A 21346-nucleotide genomic window follows, 5' to 3' on the forward strand; every position below is an offset into this window, starting at 1 on the left:
AAGAAGAAGAGATGACACATTGTGATCTTTGTGATAAGGATATGAAGAAGACTAGTTATAGATATCACATCCTAACCAAGAATCATATGAATATGTTGTCCCAAATTTAATTGAGTTTCCTGACTCTTATTTTCAATTTTTCATGTTTTATTTTAAGTAAAAGATAACTAGTATATAGTGAAGTTTTTTTACTATATAAATAGTATGGGTTCTACTTACTGTGAGAGTTGTGAGCAGAACTACAAACATATCAAAAAACATTATAGAACACAAAAACATTTAAAGAGTAAAGATAATAAGTATTGTAAGATTTGTAAGACATGGGTTCTGAGAAGTGGGTATGATCAACACTTAGATACTCAAAAACATTTGAAGAATCTCAAACCAAAGGTTCTTCCAAAGGTCTATTGTGAGCGCTGTCAACACTACATCCTCAAGAAGGATTGGAAGCGTCATGAGAAGACAAAGAAACACCAAGTTCCATATTATGAGATTGAAAATTTAGATGGTGCTTTCAAAGGAAATATTAAAATTAGATTGTTCCGTTTCAAAGATTCAGTCCCCCGTTCTCTGGGAGCTGCTGTTGATCTTACAAAGGAAGGAATAGATGATCAGATTGATAAGACTATATCTGAAATGGGAAGTTGTAAATATTATTTGGGGACTAAATTGGTTCTTCGTAAAAAGGAAGATCCACCATTTAACTTTTACCTACATACAACTTACATGGTACTTAATAAAAATGATTATAATAGAAATAAAGAACAGGTCTTTAATGAGCTTAAATATAGTGAATATAATATTGATGATCTTATTGTTGGAAGCGGTCTCACTGTTGAAAAGGTTCTGTTTGTTGATGTTCACATTTTTAAATCTGATCCACTACAAGCAAGATCATATATTCAGCTTCCTAAAATCATCAAAGATAAAAATGCTATAGTAAATATTCAGAATACTGATAACAAGTGCTTCTTGTGGTCTGTACTAGCATATCTACATCCAGCAAAAGAACATGCTGAAAGAGTAAGCAATTATATGAAATATGAAAATGAATTGAATATGGGAAATTTGAAATTTCCGATGACTCTTAATAATATCTCAAAGTTTGAAAAGTTAAATAATATTTCTATAAATGTTTATGGGTTGACTGAAAATAATAAAGTACAGATTTTACAAATCTCAGATGATGAGAAAGAAAAACATGTTGGCCTCTTGTATTTCCGATCTGGTGAAATTGAACATTATGCTTATATCAAGAACTTTTCAAGATTGATTAAATCACAAGTCTATTCTAGAAAATGTAAAGTTTATCCATGTCGTCGGTGTTTGAATACATTTCATTCACAGGAGAGATTGAATACTCATAAACAATATTGTTCAAATGAGAAAGCAACAGTCATTACACTTCCAAAGCCTGGTTCTAAAATTTCATTCAAAGATCAAAATAAAACAATTAAACATCCTTTTGTGATATATGCTGATTTTGAGAGTATCTTGGAAAAAATAGCAACAGCAGCTCCAGATCCAAAAGAATCATACACAAATAAGTATCAAAAACATACTCCTTGCGGATTTTGTTATTATATCAAATCATCCGTTGGTTGCTGAATATAACAAGGTAGAGGAGTATAGAGGCTCAAATGCCCCAGAGGAGTTTGTGAAACGACTAGAAAAAGACTGTGTTCGATTAACCACGATAATGAGGGAAACCAATAAACCAATGTCCTTAACAAGTAAAGAAAAAAGAGAATTTAGACAGCCAAAGGCTACCTGTCATATTTGTGGGGAGACAATTGGTGAAAGCCTAAAGGTTAGAGATCATTGTCATCTCACTGGTAAATATAGAGGTCTGGCTCATCAAAGTTGTAATATTAATTATAAACTCCCCTCGTTCATTCCTGTCTTTCTTCATAACAACGCTCATTATGATACACACTTGTTTATTAAAGAGTTGTCAAAGACTCCTGGGAGTATCAGTGCTATTCCAAGTACAGATCAAAAATACATCTCCTTTACAAAAATCATTCCAACAAGACCAACTACAAGAATTCGATTCTTGGATACATATAAATTCATGGCTAGTCCTCTTGCTAACCTAGTTAAAAATTTGAAAAAATTTCCATGTTTGGAGAGTAATTATGAGGATACGGAACTCCTAACACAAAAGGGAATTTACCCGTACGACTATATGGATTCATTTAAAAGATTTGGTGAAAAGAAACTTCCTTCAAAAGAAGATTTTTATAATATTCTTAATAATAGCAATGTTTCAGATGATGATTATGTACATGCTCAAAATGTTTGGAAAAAATATAATATCAATAATATGGGTGATTATCATGATCTCTATCTCAAGACTGATGTCCTTCTTCTAGCAGATGTATTCGAAGCATTTAGATCTGTGTGTCTTTCTGGATATGGCTTGGACCCTGCTCATTATTTCACAGCACCGGGTCTTGCTTGGAGTGCTATGCTAAAAATGACTAAACAAGATTTGGATTTGATAACCGATGTTGATATGCTCCTGATGATAGAGACAGCAAAGAGAGGGGGAATTTCACAAGTCTGCTCATCAAGATATTCAAAAGCAAATAACAAATATCTTCCAGATTATGATCCAAAGAAAGATAGTTCCTATCTCATGTATTATGACGCCAACAACCTCTATGGGTGGGCAATGTCCCAAGCACAACCTTATGGAGGATTGAAATGGGAGAGTGATCATGAGGGTGTTCTAGAAAAGATTTTGAGTTCAACACAAAAAGAGTTGGATGAAAGGAAAGAAGGGTATTTCCTGGAGGTTGATCTAAAGTATCCAAAAGAACTCTTTGAGAAACATAAAGATCTTCCTTTCGGGTGTGAGAAAGAATTAACAAACCCAGAGTGGTTGAGTGAATATCAGAAATCATTTGATAAGGAATCAAGAACAGAAAAACTTTTAACAACATTCTTTGATAAGAAGAACTATGTACTACATCAGAGAAATCTTTTACAATTTGTGAAACATGGTCTAATTGTTGAGAAAGTTCATCGGGTCCTGAAATTCAAACAGAGTTATTGGTTAATGAAATATATTGATTTTAACACTCGAAAGAGAACGCTTGGAAAGACTGACTTTGAGAAAGATTTTTATAAGTTGATGAATAACGCAGTGTTTGGGAAGACTATGGAAAATGTTAGAAAGAGACAAAATATCAAGTTGACAACTTCCTGGGAACAAACTTCCAAACTAATCAACAGACCGAGCTTTGAGCGTGTTGAAATCTTTACAGAAAACTTTTGTGCTGTTCATATGATGAAAGAAGAAATTGAGATGGATAAACCGATTTATATTGGTACTACTGTTCTCGATCTATCAAAACTACTGATGTATGAATATTATTATGAGAATTTGAAAACAAAGTATGATGATAACGTCATGTTGATGTATATGGATACGGACAGCTTCATTCTGAGTATCAAGACAGATGACGTCTCTGATGATATGAAAGCTGATTCTGTAATTTATGATACAAGCAACTATGATCAAAAGAGTGAATTGTTCTCGAATCAAAATAAAAAGGTGATTGGAAAGTTCAAGGATGAGCTTGGTGGAAATATTCTGAGTGAGTTCATAGCATTGAGAGCAAAGGCTTATGCGTATAAATATAGAGTTGGGAATGTGGAGAAGTGTGATCAGAAGCTCAAAGGGATTAAGAAAAATGTAATTAAAGAAAGTATAAATTTTGGTCATTATTATCAATGTTTGATGAGTGGGGAGGAACAGTATAGAAAGGTAAAAGGGATTAGGAGTTATAAGCATGAATTATATTCAGAAGAGATAAATAAACTAGCACTAGGGGCATATGATGATAAACGATATATTTTAGATGGTGGTGTCATGTGTGTACCTTTTGGGTATATATAAATGGATAAAGAGTGGAGGTGTAATCAACCTTGGTATATAAATGGAAAACATAACGAATGTGAAAAATACCAGATCCGAGAGGTTGAGAGGATCACTGGTCAGAAGGTCCTCAAGACTGATAAACGTATTCATTTGTTAAGTGGGGTAATGGAGGGCGGGAAGAAAAATATATTAGAGTGGAGTGAGAACTTTGATGGTTATCAACCGGATAATAAATATTATAATTTTAAAATGGTATGTTGATCGGGAGGAGGACAGACCAGGTCCCTCCGTGAAACACATCATTTTATAAACGCACAGAGAAAGGTGCTTAATGTAAAGTTTATCAATATCCTAGATGGGGATGAGTTCCATAAGAGAATGGAGTTGTTTAAAAAATTAGAAAATGAGCAAATATTCATAGGATCAATGAGGAATTTTGAATGTCGCGTGGTCCTTGGAGGTTAAGTAAGGACTCCCCCATTCACTTACATGTAAAAGGAGAAAGGGGTGTCGCGGTAATAAGGGAAAAAATGGGCAGTTTGGGAAAAAGTCCCATCTAAATACATGGGTGTCCTGGAAGCCCCATTATCTCCCTACTTCGGTGGTCAGGTGTGTGACCAAGTCTGTGAGCGGAATGAGTGTACCGAGGTGTGTAAGGAAAGGTACGAGGAGCATGGGAACAGCTGGAGGTATGAGCAAGAAAGGGGTAACGTATGCATGTAAGCATGCAGGTGAGGCATCGACGGTAACCGGGTTAGCGGTTAGAGCGACTTTTAGCCGAATCGGGCCCTCGGTGCGTGCCGGGCTTCGCGTGCCGCGAGAACCAGCGGGGATCTGAGCCACGGCGGGTTCGAAAGGACCGCCGTACGCGATCCACGCTGGGCGTCGCTTGGAACGGCCGCGTCCGTGCTCAACTCGGCGGAGCGGGCAGCTCGATAGGAAGGGTCGTCATGGCGACCACTTTTTGTTGAGACGTGCCGGCAGGTCGAGATCGGGACATTGGATGGCTCCACGCCGAGGTGGTGCGTGGGATCTCGGCCCGGGTAAGCCCCCGTCTCTGCCCCGAATGCGGGACGTATCCAGCCACTGGCACAAAACAACCCGCATTCATTGCTCGGCTGTACAAAGCCGAGCTTTCGAAGGGAATTGGCGCACCGAGAGGATCTAATAAGTAGACGGGTGATGAGGATAGTGTTTTGGCCCCGAAATTAGAAAAAAGCAAAATTTGATGATGGTACGGTGATTAGCAGTAAATGACAAATTTTTGATTTGTTGGATTTGGACGAGCGAAATTGATAGTAGGACCACCCGATGTGGTGGGATGGCAAATCCACCATCCCTCACAGTGGGGGGCAAAGGAGCACTAGCTTATGGGGTGTATGGCAGTGAAAACTAGCCCGGGTGGGTTAGGATATTGTGTGTAGGGATCTAGCGAAGATGACATTAGGTGACGTTAAGATTAGTTAGTGACAATGACACCTGTAGTGGGGACGCAGGTAGAGTAGAGTGGATGATAATGACGTGGGAGCGCAATAGTTTAAAGGGAAGACTGGGAAGCGCAAGTTTCAGAGGGGAGTAGTTAGATGAGATGATGCCGTGTGTTTGAGGATTGAACAGGTGTGATTGCACAGGTGTGCAACTGAACAGGTGTGTGGAGCAGTGTATGAGGGAGTAGTGGTGATTGCGTGTTGTGTTGACCAAATGGTCCAGGAAGAGGAGGAGGGTGCAGGTGGCACCAGGTGTGAGTGCACAGGTGTGCAACAACAGGTATGGAAAACGGTTGTGTGGAATACATGGAGTGTGGAATATATGGGGTATTGGAATGGATGGTCGTGGAGTGAGTATGGTGGAAATTGTGGAGTGGAGTGGATGGTGCGAAGGTGTGAATGGGGGAAGAGTGGACCCCCATCACGGATACCCGGGGCGGGTAGAGTAAGTGTTAGGTCGAGGGTATAGGTAAATTGTGGTTGGATATTGGCATCTGTGGTGCGGGTGAGAGAATGGTATTTGGATGGGTGCATTAGTGTTGTGGAAATGGCTGGGCGTGTGGCCTGTTAGTGTGTGTAGTTGGTTTGGGCACTCCACCACTGTGAGGATGTCGGCCAGGTGAGGCCGCAGGTGGGCTCTGGGAGCCGGTAGTTGTGGATGGGGCCCGAGGATCCGGAGGACGGACCCGGGTAGCCCAGTGCCAGAGCGCACCAAGGGGTGACAGAGCCAGGAGGGGCCTTCCCCAGTTAGATAGGTTAGGGTGAGGAGCTAGGTAAGCTCGGGTGGCAACTACAGTGGTGGAGGTGTGCAGGTGGGTAGACCTGCTGGGAGAGCTACACGTCTCAGCCCAGAAATTGTGCAAGGGCACCGGGAGATGAATCGGGGGAGTGAGACCCCAAATTGAAAAGCACCACAGTTTGGTCAATGGGAATTGGTTTTTAGAACCCATAGTGTAAGTTGGCCAATGGATTGGCAGGGAGAGACCCCGGGTAGTGTAAAGTGTGTTAAAGTCATTTAGAGGATAGTTAGGATTGGAGTCTCCTCGCATCATCTGCATCCACTCACCTGAGGTGACAGGTACTCCACACCATGCCATGTTTTGTTATTTTATTGTGCAGATGTTTGGAATGTGAGACGCATCATGACGTGGGTGTGACATTGTGCTTTGTTGTTCCATCTCTTCCTCCTTATGAGGATTGATGATGAATTGGGTGATGGCAAATTTTGGTTAGAGGGATTGTGGTGACGAATTTGGTATTGGAGAAATATGGGGAGACGAGACATTAGCGACGGATTGGTAATGTGTAGATTTTGTACATATGGGGTAAGGGCAAGGGTATTGTAGGTGACAGGGGGGTGACGTACGGTAGGGATGAGCTTTCTCACTTCGCTCTCCGTACGCATTTCGCCTTGCATTGCCTTATTGACGTGTACCCTTGTGACCTTACCCCTCGCTCATTTCTCTTGTCCCCCTTTTGTCTCCCACATGACCTGTGCGCCATGGGGCACCGAGGGGAGCGTGCGTGAGTCGACCATTGTGCGCCCGGAACTCTCAGAACCAGCTGTCTGCATCGATGCACCACATTATGGACCACATGTGTGTGGCCAAGCACCACTTATGGACCCCATGGGTTGGGGCATGGCCCCTCTGCTGGAACCGGCCATGAGGGCCCGAAATCTTGCTGGCGGACATTGGCCACAGGGCACCGATGCCCCACAGGTGAACCACACGTAGTCGGCCCTGTGGGCCATAAATAAAGAAAATAAAAATGGACACATTGGGTGCAAGTTTTAATACAAATAGGCCGCCAGTAAGCAAAGCAAAGGAATGACAACAACTGGAAGAAATGATAATAGCCAGCAGAGGGAGCCGAAGAGCAAGAGATCACCTGCAGGGTTAGGGGTTGTTTGGTTATTTTTATTATTGAACACTGATGAACTGTGGTGACTGCACTGATTGGTGCTTCGGGGTGTATTGGTGCGTTTTTGGGTGCTTTCATGGTGCATTGATGCAGAGCAGACTGTCTCCCCCCCAGAAAGAACAATCACAGGTCCTGGGTTAGTCTTGTAAATAAAAATAGCGTCATTGTAAATAATGCTCCCCACCGTCAGTGTGTAGTTTGAAGACCATTCCACAATTCGGTTAACTGTGGGCGTAAGTCTGTTAGGCAGGGTGCAATGGAGCAGCGGGACACATTTATTTATGTTTTTAAACTGTCGCACTCAGGGTCAGGTTAAAAGTAGAGGGAACTACACCTACGTGTCACACTAAATAAAAGTTGTAGGCCCGGGACGTGCCTAAGAGGAGGAGGGTGCAGTGTTGCGGATATGAGGACTGTATATTTTTTTGATTGTGTGAATTATTATTATTGGTTATTCTGCGCCTCCTGCCTCCGGAGCTATGTAAAGCTCCGGAGCTTTCGTCGATTAGAAATTACCTCCCCTCCAATAACCGCCATTGACCACGAGACAGGGTCGGAGACCTCTCCAAGAAGTTCTGTCGCTCAAGCTTTTGGGTCTCACCATCTGCCATGATCTTTCTTGGGAAAACCACATTTCCAAGCTGGCCTCCAAAGCCAGTCGCCGACTGGGCATCTTCCGTCGTGCGAAGTTCTTCCTAGGCACACCTGATCTCCTCACCACATACAAGGCTTTCATCCGCAGCTCAATGGAATACTGTTCTCCCCTATGGGCTGGTGCTCCTGCCTCACACCTGGCTCGGCTTCACGCTGTTGAATCCAAAGCTTTCAGAATCATTGGAATCTCCCGCGATGAAGCTATCTCTGAGGGCCTTTCACTCACTCACCGCAGGCAGGTAGGTGGTCTTTCTGTCTTCTACCGACTCCTCTCCGGCCTTGCTCCCCCAGCTCTCTCTGTGCTCTGTCCCCCAAATATTCCTACAGGTCGCACAAGATCTGCCAGCCACCCTCTGATGGTTAAACTGCCGAAATCTCGGCTCTCTGCTCACCTTCACTCTTTCATTCCTCTTTTCTCCCGCCTCTGGAACAAACTCCCACACTCACTTCAATCACACTCCTCCCTCCAGGTCTTCAAAACAGCTGTTCACCACCATCTCTTATCTTCCCCCATCCAAAACCTTGATCTTTTCTACCCCCACTAATTCACCCCAGATCCACCTTGTTTGAAATTCCAACTTCTTTCCTGGAAGTCTTGGCAGTGTCCATATGTTTTATACCTCTCCCACCCCCCCCCCCTTCACATGCCTCCCCCCCAAAGCCCTCTCCCTCCCACAGTTCTCTCGATGTCTCCATGTCTCTCGGTCCCTGCTCTCAAATGTTGTGTTTGTGTCCTTCCCCCTCTCTCCCCATCTTGTCTACTGCTCCCGATGTTATTTGTTTTGTGTGTCTGTTTGTCTTTCTGTGTGATTAATGTTCGCTCTTTCACGAGCCTCGATCTTGTATACAAAAAAAAGAAAAGAAAAAAAAGAAAGGTCAAAGGGCATCCCATAATTAGTCCATAAAGCATCCACACCACAGCCAATCATAGAATACCCCTGTTCAATAGTTATATCTTATTCTGTGTTTTAGGGTAAGGCTGTGTCTCTCATTAATAGAAGTACTCCATTGCACGAAGTGAAAGAGATAGATTCCCTTCATTCCCATTCCCAAAACCTCCATTCCCCCTTTTCGGCGATTAGAAATTACCTCCCCTCCAATAACCGCCATTGACCACGAGGCAGGGTCGGAGAAGAAAGGCGTGTCTCCACCTCATCATAGAGGGGAGGAGTGAGCCAGCCCCACTCGACCAACCATGAGCCAGGGGTTTGGCTAGAGAGGGCAGAGGAAGAGCGATCGGGGAGGTTCGCAAAGGTTGAGGGGCGGGGCCTATATAACCCGCAGCGCGACGCTCCCCAAGCAGTCGAGCTTTGAAGAAGAAAGAGAGGAGTACTGAGCATTGAGATGAGAAGAGGCTGCGCTTTTAAAGAGAGGCGCTGAGAGGAGGGAATGAGCAGGCGTGACCGCAGCTAAAATCCGCAGCGCGACGCTCCCAAAAGAGAAGCTGAGACAAGCTTTGGCAGAGATGAGCTTTTACCGGCAGACAAAAAGGGAGCCCAAGCCATTGAGAAGAGAGAGGGTCCAAGAGGCAGAGCTGAGTTGTGTGGTTTTGGTCATCAGTGGTTGCGTTGTGGTGGTCAGTGGTTGCGTTGGTTGCGTTGAGTTGTCGGTGGTGAGGAGTGATTGGACCAAGAGAACATAGAGAACATCCAAGGAGAGGACATCCCAGAAAGCACAAAGCCTGTTGTAATCCTGGAAAAGCACGCGATGTCCACAGCAGCAGCAGCAGCGGTGGCCACAGCAGCAACAACACTCAACAGCCGCTTGGGGCCTGGACGGCGGTTTTGAGCAGGGCCGCGAAGGAATGGCGACTGCTAAACGCGCCGATCGTGCTGCACAATACAACTCCAAGCCATCCTCTCCTTCCAGCCAATTCCTGTCATCATTCCCCGTGTGAGTCTGTCTTTTGTTTGTTCTGTCCCTGGGTTAATTAAGACTGTAGGTAAGCTAGCGTTGCACTGTGTATCCAATCTCGTCTGTAAATAAACGTGACTGCTTTCTTTTTGCTTGTGTGTATAATAAATCCAATTACTCTTCTGTCCGTCTTCTCGTCTTATTCCTTTTCCTCTTTGCATTCGGTCGTTTTAGAGTTTTCCAGATTGGGCAGCTGCGGTGCGATACGGCCAAAGTTGGGGGTGAATCGGGTGAGTTGGGGAAGAATCGGGGGAACTGTTAGGTCGCGGTCATACCAACCGCTCGGTCAAAAATAACATCTTAACCGCGACAGTAACAATATATTGTTGCGGATCTCAGCGCCGGCCTTTCCTCTTACCATGGGGGGATTAATACCCTTGTATTTTACTTGCCGACGGGACCCGGGACCGATGATGTCCTTCCCGGACAGCGTTAGGTCGGGTTTTAGGATTAGGGATTCGCTATTACCTAAGTACTAACGCCGCCCAGAAACGAGGAAATAAGCCCCGCCCGAATCACGGGTGTTAGTGGAAACGCCGAGAGGTAGCGACCCGTAACCCGAGCCGTTAGCAATGACTAACCTGATCCAAGCGGTTCGTAATCATGCTACGCTTACCCAATGAAGGAAATGACTGAAACGGTCGAATTTGGAAGAAAGGAATAACACGATTTATTTACACTTTGTACAATGAGAAGAAAAAAAGAATACACAGTGCATGAGTGCAGCCTTATACAGTCTTAACTTATCCCTGGACAAACGGGCCCATCACACTCAGACACACTCACACGGGGTTGCAGACGAACAGGTCGATGGTCCAGGAATGGCGTCCAGGCAGCTCGTTCTCCGGTCCCCAACTCGCACCACAAAGCAAATGAACCAGACGGCAGGAGCTCTCCGCGTGTCATTTGGCGCGTGTGGGATTATCACAGGGCAACGGTAGGCTGGCTTTGGTGGTTACACTCGCGGCTCAGCCGCATACGTAATAAGCGAATAGTTCCAATAACCGCGAACAATGCGCTCTTCAGTCTCTCAATGCGTTCTCTCAATACCATTCGCTCGCGATGCGTGACTCCCTTCTCATCTCAGGTGAACTCGCCGAGTGCCTCTCCCTTCTCATCTGAACTCTTGTACCAGACCTTCACAATGCGCCTCTCCCTTCTCATCTGCCAACTTCAACACCGCGCATCCCTTTCTCATCTCATCTCAACTCCTCGTACCATCTCATCTGAGGTGGGGGCCTCGCGCCGAGGGTTTTATTACCACACCCCTTGGAACCCTCTGGAACTCACCAGACGTTTCTTGCCACGCCCTCTCAAGCCATGCCCACCGAGCTCTGGTTGGTTGTTGCCCTTACCGTCACCACCTTCTGACGCGCTGCTTGATGCGGCCACACCTCGTCCTCACGCTCCTCCCTCTTTCCAGGCCTACCACATGTCATTGGACTAGTTTCGAGTGAAACCAAGGGCAGTGGACGCTGTTGGCAGCCAAAGCGTAACAAACTGCTGCGGGTAGCCCAAAGCGTAACAAATTGAGGGATGCCAAATGGGGCGCGGGATCGATTATGCCCATGATGGAAATTGGAGGGTGGCCGCAAAATGAAAAGGAACTAAGCTTATTATTTCTTTACACAACGCAGATGTCACTAGGGAAATGGCCTACTCTTACACATACTATGACATAACTAATTCTAATGGGCCTACGTGTTGCTTGTGGACTAACTATGGGGGGCAAACCGTTAACATTTAATGATGTCATATTTACAATTCTCAAAACCTCAACAATATATATATATATATATATATATATATATATATATATATATATATATATATATATATATATATATATATATATATATATATATATATATATATAAAATCAACGAACATAACAGCGTGACGAGCGCTGTCCCGATTTCCTGTGGACCGAAGTTCTAGACCAAAGCGTCACCTCCGACCCAAAGGGTCTTCTGGAGGCCTCAGCCCGGCCACTCTGTCAACAGACAGAGATTTATTCATTGGTCCCCATTGGCTAAACATCAAGCAGAGCCGCCAATCCAGATTTCGGGCTTATTGACCTGTATTGGGGGCCACAGGGAAGCCCTGCCTTTTTTACAAGAAAAAAGGTAAAAAGTCAAACATTTGAACAGCCTTGGACGTGCACCTTGACCCCATGGTCAAGGCACATCGTCAACAAGGCTGTCCCCATAACAATACACATGCGCCTCAACCCCGAGGGGGAAACGCATGGTCATTCAAACGCATGCATCATGCCCCCCAAAGGGCCACAATGCATGGTCATACAGTTGGGACCACTCCTCTTAATAGGAGTGAGACCCCTTAATCCACCGGCAGGGAATTACTCCTGCCAGGTCCGATTTGCATGCAGTTTTATTGACCCTCGTCAGGACGGCATACTGCAAAAAAATCTAACCAATGAGGACCAAAATCGTCTATTAAGATGATCAAGGCACCTCCTAGCTTTAATGGTGAGCACCAGCCACGAATTATGTCTCACACGGTAAATACCGTATAACCCGCAAGGAACCAACAGCCTGTCTGCCACACAGACCATCGTTCCCACCAGTGCAAACCAAAACCAGGGGGTGTGGTGTGATCGGCGGGGATAATAATCAACGAACATAACAGCGTGACGAGCGCTTCCCCGATCTCCTGTGGACCGAAGTCCTAGATGTTTAGCCAATGGGGACCAATGAATAAATCTCTGTCTGTTGACAGAGTGGCCGGGCTGAGGCCTCCAGAAGACCCTTTGGGTCGGAGGTGATGCTTTGGTATATATATATATTGTTATGACTGTGAGGGGGGGGGGGGGGGGGGTGAGGGGGGTTAGAGATTGGCCGAGAAAATATAGAACTGTCTAGAGTCGTATGGTCTGTGTACAAATATTTAGCCAATGTCTATGTAATAAGGAGGACCACGTAGCTTGGAGATGCACCATACAGAAGGTGGTGCATTGTAATACCTAGCGAATGTTTAAAGTGAAGGTAACGTGTGTAAAACCTCTTGTAATCCACCGGGTGCCAAGAGACAAGGTGACAAGACACCGGTGACAAGAGAGAAGAGCAGAGGAGAGTGAGAAAGGTAGAAATGGGGCAAGGGAGAGAGGGGGTGGAGCTATGATCGTCTCATGAAGGTGGTGGAGCCCAATGCCTCGAGGGGTGTAGGGTTGTCAAGAAAGCGGAGGGGAGGAACCTGTATCGTGCGGGTTAGGTGCGCTTGGGATCACACGGTTTCTGAGGAAACTGGAAACATCTGAGGAGAATTGAAGTGTTGCCAGGGAGAGCGTCATACTCTGAGGGGAGAAAAGGGTCGTTCCCGGAGGATAACTGCATGTCTGCTTGCCTGCTGCTTGCGTTCCTCCCTTCACCCTGTGCCTGGTTACGTCACCTGCTGCCTGTTAATCATCTTGCTTGTCTCCTTGGCACCTCCTCACTGCCTGATCGTGGCTGCTCAGCACCCCATCCTCTTTCGTTACCACCAGAAAGATAAGCCACCAGGTTTTTTCCCCTCTTTCTCCATCTGTGATTGAGTCCGGTGGTGTGGTGCCATAGGTGTTATAGTTCATTGTGTGTAATTAATTAATTATTAATTGCATTCCCATTCTTCCCTTCCCCCAATCCCGCCATTGAATTCCTTTCTATCGGAGTCAATATTCCTTGTTGTTATTCGGTCAGGAATAAACCCGGTTGGTTTTAAAAGAGATAAGGTTCTCGTGCTTCTCCGCAGTTCTGCACGAGCGCAAAACAGCCATAAATTGAACAGTCTGAGAGAGTTTAAGCCTATTCGGTTCATGTATTCAGCGGCGTGTTAATCGCCCTGAACACAACAATATATTTGTGCCAGCCACCATAACCGCCTCACTGGTTACATTGACGTCTTTGCTTGCCCCACTGTTGTCATCACCGCACTTCCATTCTCTATCCTCAACATCCCTCCCCCATCCCTCTTCCTCCATCTGATAATGTGATGTTGTATCACAGGCTTGCTGGGCCTAATGGCCTCATGCTGCATCAAGGTTCCTTGCATATCCTTGTGAGTAATGCTACAAAATTGACCTTCACCTTCATTTAAAATCTCACAAATCCATGAACATAAATATTATTAGCAAGAATAGTGTTGATGAGCATGAAACGAATGGACCACACAAACAAGGAGTCAAGATCTTGATCAGAATTCATAATTTTCACTTAACATATCACTTATAAAAACAGAGAGAGAGCAGGAAAAGGGAAGCTGCAGTTCCCGAGATAATCATTCACTTGTTTTGCAATGGAGCAGCTCTGTTTTCCGAATTGGATCAATATTCCATGTCGCTGGTTGCACACGTTGATTAGAAACAAGGTGTCAGAGTTGTGGTGGCTGACCGATGCAGCGTGCTTGTGAGCCGCTCCAGATGCCCTGTGCAGTGCAGATGCGAGATGTGCTGCCAGTGAGGTGGTACGGTTGTTGGCAGGAGAACGTCACCTCCGACTGGTAGGTAAAGCTCTGGCCACGACGTTCACCATTGGCAGGGATGCCAGGATCACCGCAAAACATCGCTGCAGAAAATATCGGCAAGTAAAATGTTCCTGTCCTCCCTCCACTGATAAATTAATTACGAGCAAACAAAACCTATCCTGAGACATCTAATAATTATTGCAAGAAAGTATTTTCTGAGGAGTTCACCTTTTGCCTTCCAAATGCCTTTTCATGATACATGATTGTAAATATTAACACATTTTAATTATGTGTGGTTTCTGGCACTCCAAGATCTATTTCAATTAATGCGATGTTATGAACCACTTGGATGCATGTGTATGGTGGATTGCGTAAACCTAATGATGTTTGGGTACCTCCGCTTTTGCATTATTAAAAGCTAGCGGAGCCTACCCGTCGTTTCGCTGGCGGACTAATTAGTCATCCCGTTTGCCAAAATAAATTTACCCGTGCGAAGAGTGCTTCAACCTCAGCATTGCCTATGTAAAGGGAATTGTAATAACCTCTGCCATCACCACCAGGGGGCGCTCCACGGAAAATGAATGGAGCGGTACACATTTACATCGATAATTTATGCAACCCTGCCCCCCCGCCCCCTCCAGACCCCCTGCCCCACCCACAACCCCAAGTGAGCCCGCTGCCACATAGCCTATGTTATCCCCCACACAAAGTTGTATTTGTACCCCAAGTTTGGAGTTTGTAACTCAAAAGATGGGGCTGTGCATACAACACATACAAGCAAAGAGACAGACAGAGAGAAAAACAGAGAAAGAGAATTTTGCCTTTCATACGAGTCCTAATTTCCAGCAGATTTCTTTTCCATTTCCCTGCAATGCAATGATGCATTGCTCAGCTCAACATATCAGCTATGCATTCATGATCTCCTCATTCCCTTATATTTCTCTTAAATCAATTTTCCCAACTGGATTTTTTTTTTTTTTAATCCATTTCATTAATCCCCTAAATCCCCAGATGACTTTTCCTCTGTTTACTGATTTTACTGGTGTTGATGATTTTACTTTTACTGATTTTACTTTTACCACTAGACCATGGTGTTGAGCTAGCGGCTAGGGTGCCGGCTTAGGATCCTAGGATCCTGGGTTCGAATCCCGGTCGATCGCTGAATTACCGCCAGGGGGGTTGACTCAGCCTGTCAGACCTTCCGAGGTCGGCTAATTGAGTACCAGTTCACTGGTAATTCCCTGCTTGTCGTAAAAGGCGACAAAAAGAGTTGGCGGCAGGAAGGGCATCCGGCCGTAAAACATTGCTTCAAAAAGGGGACCGAAAAACAACAACAACCACAGGTCCCCGAAAAAGGCCAACCCCCGCTTTGCGGGGAAAAATGGCCTCTAAAGGTGGTTTTTACTGACCCTCCAACTGCTTATATTCCATTTCTCTTCATTTTAAAAATCTCTTCCCACCTTATGTATTTGGCTTTTAACTGCAGGTAATACATATCCATAATATGTTCAACCCGATACATCATTACTGTCAAATATTGTCAAATCAACTTCTAAGCTAACGCTTTAAGGGAATTGGTCACAATTTTTCCTTTCACTGACTTACGGAGACATTGAGGCACCTCTCCTGACCATTGACCCAATCCATCACAGGATAGTAGAGCTGGATGGGAAAGTTGATAGCCTGGAGCACATTTGTATGTCATAGTTGCACCCCATTGAAAGTTTCTGGTCTCAGGTTCGCCATTGAGAATTGCTGGTGGTGGTCCACAGGTTATTTCTGTGACAAGATGAGATGAATGTCAGGATCAAGTTCACACACTTTTGCCAATAACTCCCAGCTTTTAAAGGTAGTCCAGGTCTGCAGTCCTGGAAGTTATTTTGCTGATGTAAGCACGAATAATATTAGCACAAAATTGTACATTCAATCTGATATATTTAACAGTATCCTTACATTTCCCTGCCTATCTTGTACAACTCACTCTGGCATTGTATGGCTTGGCCTCCCCAAGTCCCATCTTTCAAACATGTGCGTTGACTGATGCTCTGGTGCTCTCCTGGATGTTCATCAGGACCGCTCGTCACTCTTTGTCCTGCTCGGCAGTTGTACGTTACCGTTGCACCGTAGGTAAAGTCTTCTCCAATCCGAACTGCATTTGCAGAAACTCCAGGATCACCACAACTCACCACTGCATGGAAAACATGTGATTCACTAGCTTTGTACATATAGTTTGTCTCTATTTAAAGACAATTCCATAGCTTCTTAAATATTGTCAGTTGTCTTCATTTGGCCAAAATCTACTAAAAATTAACAATTTCATTTCATTATATTTTATCCTTTCCAACCAATAAAGAGATGAAAATGTATTTTTTATTCTTAATTGAGGAAAATTTACACATTAACAAGTTATTATCCAAAATATTATGATTTTTCTTTTAAATGTCCTGAGGGGCATTTGAGAGAAACCACACAACTCAAACTGCGATCACATAAAGAAAATTGTCCTTCCCCCTCTCTTTTGTGTCCTTCCCCCTCTCTCCCCATCTTGTCTGCCGCTCCCCTTGTTTTTTGTGTGTCGGTTTGTCTTTTTGTGTGATTAATGTTAGCTCTTTCACGAGCCTCGATCTTGTATACAAAAAAAAGAAGAAAAAAAAAGACGATTACTGCCCCCTAGGGTCATTTGCAAGCCAGATGGGCTTTTCTTGACAATCAAATAACAACTTGGTTGTTCTAAGACGAGTTCAATTCCCCCAAGCCTAGGATTCACATCCTTCTGCTCATTGATGCTTGCAGCTACAGGTGAACCCACAACCTCTGGGAGTTCAATGCAATGTGCTTATCATGAAGTTAGCATCCTAAAACCAAGAATGATGTATGGAGAATTTCTGGATCACCTAAAAATGTAACAATATAGTGATGGGCACAACAAATTCAAGTGACGATGCGCAAAGCCATACCCAGGCAGCTTGGCAGTTCTCCACTCCAAGTGCCATTATGCTGGCAGTGCCGAGTATGTGGGTTAACCATCGTCCAACCTTCACGGCATGTATAGGTCACAGTTGATGGATAATGTGGTGAGAAAGCTTCCAGCACGAGTCCATTTGCTGGCACTCCAGGATTTCCACATGAAACCGCTGTTGACATGGATCAAGAAAAATACTTTAATAAACCTCCCTTTTAACCTGGTGGAATCCTACCATATTAAAATGTGAAATTCTATGTTTGTTTGTATGTATGTATGTTTGTATGTATGTATATTTGTATGGATGTATGTATGGATGTATATTTGTATGTATGTATGCATGTATGTATGTATGTTTGTATGTATGTATGTTTGTATGTATGTATGTTTGTATGGATGTATGTATGGATGTATATTTGTATGTATGTATGTATGTATGTATGCATGTATGTATGTATGTATGTATGTATGCATGTATGTATGTATGTATGGATGTATGTATGTATGTATGTATGTTTGTATGTATGTATGTATGTATGTATGTTTGTATGTATGTATGTTTGTATGTATGTATGTTTGTATGTATGTGTGTGTGTATGTTAGTATGTATGTATGTATGTATGGATGTATGTTTGTATGTATGTATGTTTGTATGTATGTATGGATGTATGTTTGTTTGTATGTTTGTATGTATGTATGGATGTATGTTTGTATGTATGTATGTATGTATGTTTGTATGTATGTATGTTTGTATGTATGTATGTATGTATGTTTGAATGGATGTATGTATGTATGTATGTTTGTATGTATGGATGTATGTATGTATGTTTGTATGTATGTATGTATGTATGTATGTTTGTATGTATGTATGTATGTATGTATGTTTGTATGTATGTATGTATGTATGTATGTATGTTTGTATGTATGTATGTATGTATGCATGTTTGTATGTATGTATGTATGTATGTATGTATGTATGTATGTTTGTATGTATGTATGTATGTATGTATGTATGTATGTATGTATGTTTGTATGTATGTATGTTTGTATGTATGTATGTTTGTATGTATGTATGTATGTATGTATGTATGTATGTATGTATGTATGTATGGATGGATGGATGTATGTATGTATGTATGCACATTTGAAAATCATAGAAACTAGAACGGCACTCTTCGACGTCACCTGATATGCCTCCACCCACATTAGTACATCATTATAATACTTGTATCAAGTTTGATTTAAATCCATTCAGCTGTGCCCTAGCACTGGAAATACTTACAAAGACCAGAAGCATCGTCAAAAAGGGTCAAAGTCCACACAGAATTAAGGTAAGCTGTCACATTGAAACAATGGAGGAAAAATTTAACGATGAAAATGCTGCAAATTGTCTCAAAATAAGAATGTGAATAAAGTGCAGGGAAAAGGTTTCAATAGATCATGAGTTAACATCTTGGGGGAGGGGGGGGGGGGTGGAAACTATGCTTACACACAAGTATCTGTGGCTTAATTAAAACAGTTTAATAGTCGTTTTTGGTCAGGTGCGATATGCGTGGAGGGGAGAGGGGAGAGGAGAGAGGGGGAAATATAAGAGAGGCGAGATATAAGACAAGGGGGAGAGGAGATAGTGGGAGAGAGTGTGGGGGGAGGACAGAGGGAGGTAAGGGGTGAGATTAGGGTGGTGGGCGGGGGGGGCGGGAGATAGGAGAGGCGAGACAACAGGGTGAAGAGGAGAGGGGGAGAGGGAGAGAAGCGAGGGAGAGAGGAGACAGGGGGGAGAGGGGGGAGAAGGAGAGTGTGGATGGAGGAGAGCGCAGTGACGGGAAAGAGGAGGGAGAGGGAGATGGTGGGTATTGGTGGAGAGACGGGTATGAGGGGAGAGTGTGAGCGGGCATTGCTCTGATCAATATGTATATAATGCATTTTATGCAATAGAAGTCCCTCATTCTATGATTAATATCAAGGGAAAAGGAAGGAATTTGGTGGTGCTATCTTTTTCACATCTCAGAATTGCATGTGCAAGTTTACTCACATCCAAAATGTAACTGGACATAGGTGTGTGTGTGTGTGTGTGTGTGTGTGTGTGTGTGTGTGTGTGTGTGTGTGTGTGTGTGTGTGTGCGCGCTTTGTTGGCGGTTAACTTCATATGCGGTTTTCAGAAGGTGGGGCAGTGCCCTCCCAGGTCTCAAAGTATCCACCTTCATGTCTGTATGTATATGTATGAGTGTGCAAGCATAGGTGTGCATGCGTGCAAGTTGTTGTTATCTGCTATCTCCACACGTGGGTGGGTTTCAGGAGATGGAACGGAGACCTACCAGATCTCAATCTATCCACCTCCATTATCGTGTGTGTGTGTGTGTGTGTGTGTGTGTGTGTGTGTGTGTGTGTGTGTGTGTGTGTGTGTGTATGTGTGTGTGATTTGTACACGTCATGTAAAATATGTGTGCACACAATATACAGTACAATATGTCACGGATACATAGTATGTGTATATAATGTATAAAACATGTCATGTATAATACATGTATATATAATATGTTATAACTTATCATGTATAATATATGTGTGCACACAATATAGAGTACAACATGTCAAGTGTAATATGTGTGTATATAATATACTGTACAGTAAAATATGTAATGTGTAATGTGTATAAATCACAATCGTGCATGTGTACGTGTAAATCACGATACATGTATGTGTGCGCGTGTGTGTGTGTATGGGCCGCCGCCACCGATAATCACAACAAGGAACCACAACCCATGCATGGACGAAGGTGTCTCCTTATCTGTGCTGTGCCCAACAGAGCCTTTTCCGGTACTGGAGCATCCAGCCTAACCACAGCAAGCAGCCATGACTCATGGAGAAAGCTGTCTAACCACCTGTACTGTGCCCAATTGAGCTTTCCCTGGTACTGAAGCATCCAGCTTCACCAGAGCCAGGAACCACCAAACACAGACCAAGCCGTCTCCTTATCCGTGCTGCTCCCATATAGCCCACCCCGGCACTGAAGCATCCAGCTTCACCAGAGCCAGGAACCACCACACATGGACCAAGCCGTCTCCCCATCTGTGCTGCTCCCAGATAGCCCACCCCAGCACTGAAGCATACAGCTTCACCAGAGCCAGGAACCACCACACATGGACCAAGCCGTCTCCTTATCCGTGCTGCTCCCATATAGCCCTCCCCAGCACTGAAGCATCCAGCTTCACCAGAGCCAGGAACCACCACACATGGACCAAGCTGTCTTGAAGCAATTCTTCCTTGTCACACACACACACATGTCCACCAGGTTTCGTCTAAACCCGTCCACAACTTTTTGAGATATTCTGCTATATATATCGTTTTTGGCCCTGTCTCCCTCCCAATGGTGAAGAATCACTTAAAAATTCCACTAGCCGGATACGAATCCGGATCTGGATCTTCACAAAAATTGAACCAATTATTCTTTGTGACACACCCAACCTCTCCACCAAGTTTCGCCCAAATCCGTCTACAACGTTTTGAGATATCCTGCTACATATGGTTTTTGGGCCTATCTCTCAATGGCGAAGAATGAATGAATGAATTAAGGAATGAATGAATGAATGAATGATCGTTTTAAGGACATTTTCCCCGCTAGAGCGGGGGTTAGCCTTGCGGGCCCCATGACAATCATGGTTCCCTGTTTGAGGCAATGTTTTTATGGCCGGATGCCCTTCCTGACGCCAACCCTTGGTCACGCTCTTACGATGCACAGGGATACGGTGTACCTATTCTAAATCGGGGTACACACCGTGATCATTCATCCCAGCAAGCTGGTACTCAATTTGCCGACCTCGGAAGGATGACAGGCTGAGTCAACCCCCCTGGCGTTAATTCCGCGATCGACCGGGGTTCAAACCCAGGATCCTAGGATCCCAAGTCGGCACCCTAACCGCTAAGCCAACACCAGGCTCTCAATGGCGAAGAATCACATTAAAAAATCTAGTAGCCGGATCCGAATCCGGATCTTCGCCAAAATCGAATCGTTTCGTCCTTGTCACATACGCTACATCTCTGCCAAATTCCGTCCGAATC

At 44.0% G+C, this 21346-nt stretch overlaps 1 protein-coding gene across 1 annotated transcript in view; it reads right to left on the reverse strand.

Annotated features, from left to right (window-relative positions):
* The window catches only part of LOC137433184 (CUB and sushi domain-containing protein 3-like), a 1533363-nt gene that overhangs the window by 101436 nt on the left and 1410581 nt on the right, over positions 1-21346 (reverse strand). The window contains exons 61-64 of the mRNA XM_078783994.1: positions 17283-17459; positions 16307-16513; positions 15931-16104; positions 14253-14426 (exon numbers count right to left, since the gene is read on the reverse strand). Coding sequence (XP_078640120.1) covers positions 14253-14426; positions 15931-16104; positions 16307-16513; positions 17283-17459 — 732 coding nt within the window. The remainder of the gene's footprint in view (positions 1-14252; positions 14427-15930; positions 16105-16306; positions 16514-17282; positions 17460-21346) is intronic.

This window comes from Myxine glutinosa, chromosome 8, assembly GCF_964187855.1.
Source record: "Myxine glutinosa chromosome 8, kmMyxGlut1.1, whole genome shotgun sequence".
Taxonomy (NCBI): Eukaryota; Metazoa; Chordata; class Myxini; order Myxiniformes; family Myxinidae; genus Myxine; species Myxine glutinosa.